We start from the raw sequence: 5,614 nt of genomic DNA, 5'->3' as shown, positions 1-5,614 counted from the left end.
TTGGGTGTTGATAAGGTGAAAACCCCTAATCCACCAAAATGGATGATTGATATTGATGATGACTTGATCCATCCCTTGACCTTTGTTTGTGTTTGCCTTGTGTGTGATCCCTTGTGTGTGATTGTTGCATTCATGCATACATGCACATCATAACATTCATCACAAAAATTAAATTTTAAGGAACTAAAGTCATGTTTGCAAATATTTTCAGATCATGGATTATGGAAGAAGGAACACTAAGAAATACGGCTTCAGATGTTCGTACTTTCTCCAGTTCCTTTGTAGTTGAACCCTTGGATTTCAAAGGACGTCATGGGAAGCTTCTGTCTGTGATGTCTATCGAGGTTCTTGAAGGACTCTTGAGCGTGTTGGTTCAGTTCTATGATCCTCTCTACCGATGCTTCACCTTTCCCGATCATCAGCTTATGCCTACATTGGAGGAGTATGCATATCTCTTGGGTATACCCGTATCTGACAAGGTTCCTTTTAGTGAATTAGAGGAGATTCTGAAATCTCAAGTCATATCTAATGCTCTTCATTTGAGGAAGTCTGAGATTGATGCATATATGATGAAGAAAGGGGGTATCCGAGGTCTGACTTCTGAGTTTCTGAATGGGAGAGCTACCGCTTTTGCTCAACCCGGTAGTATGGACGCCTTCGAGGCTATCTTTGTATTGCTTGTCTATGGTTTAACATTGTTCCTTAACATTTACAACTTTGTCGATGTTAATTCCATTAGAATCTTATTGATTGGGAATCCTGTTGCAACTCTGTTGGGTGACATCTACTTCTCCCTACATCTAAGGAATTCTAAGGGTAGTGGAACCATTGTATATTGCATCCCTCTTCTGTATAAGTGGGTTATTTCACACTTGCCTTAAACACCAGTCTTCCTAGAGAACAAACAATGTCTATAGTGGTCCCAGAGACTTATGTCTCTCACTAATGATGATATTACTTGGTATAATTATGTATATGATGGATTGAAGATTATTGATGGTTGTGGTGAATTCTCTAATGTGCCTCTCATTGGTACACAAGGAGGAATCAACTACAACCCTGTTTTGGCTCGTCGTCAACTTGGGTTACCCTTGAAGTATAAACCTAATAACATTCAGTTAGAAGGCCGATTCTATGAAGAGGGTAAAGATCCCTAAAACTTGAAGGGTATGATGGTGCGTGCTTGGCATAATGTCCATAGGAAAGGAAGAGCTGAGCTTGGACCATACAATTGCGTAGCTTTGGAACCTTACACTAGTTGGGTGAAGAAGAGAGTCTTATAGCTTAAGATATCGTATGTCTATGAAAGATCCATGTCCGTGGTTGTGGTTGAGCCATCAACTCTCCCTAACCAAGACGTATAAGAGTTGGAAGACTCACTAGCTAAGATGGAGTAAGAGAAGGACCTTTGGGAAGAACGGTTCCATGCTTTGAATCGAAAGCAAGTGGAGTTGCAACTTGAGATGAAAGACAAGGATGCACTCATTGTGATCCTCGAAGATCGTGAAGTTAAGAGAGAGAGAGAGGGCCAGAGGATTTATTTTCCTCTAGTATCCCCCAGTCTTCTAGTGCTTGGAAGAAGATCGTCGATCAGCTCGTCATCGAGAAAGCTCATATGAACCTCGCCTACGAGCCAGAGATCATACGCATTCAAAGGAAGTACATGCCCATAGCCAGTTCATCTGATGCAATTGAACTAGACCGTTATTATTCTGGTTTTTCGATTTTTACCAATTTTTATCAGCTCTCATCGGTTCAATTACATATCCGATTGAGCAATTGAACTAGACCATTATTATTCCGATTTTCAATTCAGCCGATCCGACCGGTCGACCCGATCCAGTTTTTAAAACTATGGTTGGAACTGTAAAAACGTCTATGTAAGACGAAAATTTACATGTCCTCAATTTTGTAAAAGAAATTTATATTTTTTGTCAATGTTGCAAACGTTTGGTGACTAAAAGGGCTGTTTTAAAAATAATAAAATTTTAGCACACAAATAAAAAGATTATAAGATGCATTTGTTATAAAAATAAAGAGATTAATTACTATACATTGTCAGTGTAAAAAGTTTTACACCGTCGATTCATCATCATCATCATCTGTTTGTATTATTTTATAGATTTTTAAAATAAAAGTCAAACTTCTTTTAATATCCGACGTCTATGATTAACTGACGGTGTAAAATCCTTTTAGACTGTAAGTGTATTTCAATTAAACTCAAAAATAAATTAAAAACCAATATTCCATTCGAACTGAATCATAAATAAAAATAATTCATATTATTTTAAATAAATTTTTAGTAAATATTAAGTAAATAGTTGAACTAATATGTATTAGTTGAGTAAACTAGTTTAACAGCTATTACATAATTAAACTCCTATTTAAAAATAAATAAATAAATAAATAAATAAATATAAATATAAAATAAATAAATATATATATATATATATATATATATATATATATATATATATATATATATATATATATATATATATATATATATATATATATATATATATATATATATAAAATAAAACTAAATGAATTTTGATTTACTTAAAAACAGGGAAAATATATTTTATGAAACTTAACCTATAAGGATTGGTAATATATTTAATTTCAACATATATATTCAATTATATTTTATTGTATCATAATTATGATTTAATTATAAAATAATAAATTAATAAAAAATATAATTGTAATATATAAAAATTATTGGTTGTTTGAAACTATGTTTTATATATGTTTTTTTTATGTTGACTCAAAACTATCATTTATGTCGGTCTTAATAACAAAAAAATTTAAATTATTTTTATATTTTTTTATATTAGAGACCATTTATTTTTTAGATTCATTGAATAATTAATGTATCTAGTCTATAAGCGGATCAAATACGTTGATTATTCAATTAATTTAAAAACTGAATTATCTCTTATATAAACGGAGATAGTAATTTTAATAATATTTGCATCTCTATTATTTATAAAAAACTCATATATTTCAATTTAAGATATATTTGCTTTGTCTATAAATATATTTTAAAATCTTCGTTTCATTTCACTATTTGAGAGAATCTAAACTCCTTCAATAAGATCTAAGATTATACTAAGTAAGAGGTGCGTTCTTATTTTCTTTATATTCATTTCATGTTTTGTTTTTCTTTTAGATTTCATTTTTCTACTTGTTTCATATATTTTATGCTTGTGATTTCGATTATCAAAAGTTCAAAAAAATATATGAAACAAATTCTTGATAAAAACCAACATCTATGCTATATTCTCAATTAGATTTCTCAATTTAATAAAATGATTATATCCTTATATAAGAAAATATTTGAAGTTTACATGATAACCATGCAGGAACCATTAAGCCATGAAGAACAATAAGTCGGATAACAACTACTCGAATGATTACTTGTTCTATGAGATTCTGGTAAGAATCTTCACAGCTCTTCATGTTGCAGACCTTGCTAAAGCCTCCATGGTTTGCAAAGCTTGGAACGTGGCCAGTCGTGCCCCTGTGCTTTGGAAAACACTTGATCTAAATGAACTAGGCATGGATGTCCCGTTGAGACTATATGCTTGGTTTGGTGAACATTCAAGCAAGAAAATGACTCAAATATTGAAGTATGCATCAAGTTTGGGTGGTGAAAACATAAGTTGCTTAATATTTAATTATTATGTCTACTTGACAGATGAGCACTTAATCTCGATTGCAGAAAGGTAACATCTTAAATTAATCTTCAATTTATAATTTAATTTGTATGATATATTAAAGTTCCTAAAGTTCCTTTTTTAATGTGCAGGACTCCGAATCTGAAAAGGGTAGTGCTTCCAATAACAGGCAACATCTCAAAAATTGGAATTGAAATCGCAATGAGGTCATGGGGAGGCATTGAGTCCATAACGGTTACCGAAATGTTCAATAATGCTAACTTTTTAAACGCAGTTGGAAAATACTGCAAGAACATCGTTAGCCTAAAGTTTACATGCTTATTTGAACAATATCATGCTGAAGCTATAGTTAACTACACTCCGAATCTAAGGACATTAAGTATTCGCCACTTTTTGGTAAGCATGAGAGGTTTGTGTCATGTGTTGAATAGCTTGGAACATTTGGAAGTTGTGAACTTATGCCATTGTCTCATTACTGATTTATTAGAGGGTAGTTTTCAAGATTACTCTATTGAGGATCTACGAGAACGTGTAGATTTCTCGTGTGAGCTTATAATTTGCAAAGAAAACTCGTGTCTAAGGTGCACAAATAGGTTGAGGAATGACCGAGGAAGACCATCCTATGAAAACATGGAAGATATTTGGCGTGAAGATGAGATAGAGTCTCTTGCTCATTAGGAACCTTCATGGTTTTTAAAAATAAATAATATGAGCTCTTAGAACATTTTTAAATATTTTGTTCATTTCAAATTAAATCCATGTATGAGACATTGTATGATTTGCTTTTGCTTGGTCATTAAGGTTATCTAGAAATAAAATAGTATTTTAAGATATTGTAGAAAATTATAATTATTCTGTGTTCCATGTTAAAACTAGTATAACACCTTGTTTTAAAATTTTAGTATATATGTAAACATTAGTCAAATTTAAAGTATATAATAAAAGAAGTTATATTATTTGATTGATAAATTACATTCTTTTTAGTAAAAATTAATTTATGGAAAATTAAATAAGTTTTATGAATAATTATTCTGATTTTCTTTTATTTAGAAAATGAAATTGTTAATTTTTTAATGTTTAAGATAATTGTTAATTTTCTAATGCTTAAGTTAAATTCTAGTCAATGATAATTGTTAATTTTTTAATGTTTAAGATACTAAAAAAATAAAATTTTAAATTATCATTTAATAGAATATTTATCTTGTGTGTGATTTTTATTATAAAGTATAAATTAAGATATTTAATTCTTGTAAATTGTACAACAAATGTATACAAAATTTAAATAACTAATTAATGACAAATAGGCATGTATAATACACTCAAATGTCGTTCTTTAGTGATTTATTGAAAAAGGTTGAAACTGAATCCAAAAAAAAAGTTGAAACAATTAAGTGTCAAAAATTATAATCGATGTATAATATTTGTTATTGGAAAATATTAAAAAACACTTATTTTCAGTCATTGTTTAGCGACATACATTAACTTTATGTATTATTTTTTAATATATTTTAATAAAGATATTATAAATATTTTCATTTTTCATTTGAAGAAATTTAATAAATAATTAATTGAATAGTGATAAATATTTAGTTCCCCCAATAATACTCTTTAAGGATTTATTTAAGAAGAAAAGGAAAAAATATTAATGTGTGAAAAAAATATAATTTGTGTATTATGATTGTTAAATTTTGTATATTAAATATATGTATAATTAGTCCCCATGTCCCGTAAGTTAATTTTCAGTTCCTCTTTAGTCCCGTAATAAAAAATCGTTACAGTTTGATCTCGTAGTATTAGTTATGTTAGCAATGTTGGTCTCTTCCGTTAGTTTAGGTGTGAAAACGTTAGTATTTGCCAACATGATGTGTCAACTGTGTAATGACTCATCAAAATTATTTTAAAAAACTATTATTTAAGATTGTCTGTGTTAG

At 29.6% G+C, this 5,614-nt stretch overlaps 1 protein-coding gene across 2 annotated transcripts; it reads left to right on the top strand.

The window, feature by feature from the left end:
- The first annotated feature begins 3,008 nt into the window (after nucleotides 1-3,008).
- On the top strand, nucleotides 3,009-4,532 carry LOC127129180 (F-box/LRR-repeat protein At3g48880). 2 transcript variants are annotated; one of them, XM_051058459.1, is made up of 3 exons: nucleotides 3,009-3,125; nucleotides 3,369-3,731; nucleotides 3,815-4,532. In XM_051058459.1, exons 2-3 carry the CDS (start codon nucleotides 3,382-3,384, stop codon nucleotides 4,359-4,361), a joined length of 897 nt encoding a protein of 298 aa, XP_050914416.1. In that variant the 5' UTR covers nucleotides 3,009-3,125; nucleotides 3,369-3,381; the 3' UTR covers nucleotides 4,362-4,532. The 2 variants fall into 2 exon arrangements, with proteins under 2 accessions (XP_050914416.1, XP_050914417.1); XM_051058460.1 differs by having other exon boundaries at nucleotides 3,072-3,118.
- The last annotated feature ends 1,082 nt before the right edge of the window (nucleotides 4,533-5,614 follow it).

Source organism: Lathyrus oleraceus, chromosome 3 (genome assembly GCF_024323335.1).
Source record: "Lathyrus oleraceus cultivar Zhongwan6 chromosome 3, CAAS_Psat_ZW6_1.0, whole genome shotgun sequence".
Classification (NCBI taxonomy): Eukaryota; Viridiplantae; Streptophyta; class Magnoliopsida; order Fabales; family Fabaceae; genus Lathyrus; species Lathyrus oleraceus.
This window is presented reverse-complemented; position numbering and strand designations above follow the sequence as displayed.

Bases quoted from the DNA above. Each gene is read 5' to 3' on its own strand.
- LOC127129180 (XM_051058459.1), top strand. From the start codon at position 3,382: ATGAAGAACAATAAGTCGGATAACAACTACTCGAATGATTACTTGTTC. The intron at 3,732-3,814 runs GTAACATCTTAA...TTTAATGTGCAG, and splicing joins TTAATCTCGATTGCAGAAAG to GACTCCGAATCTGAAAAGGG.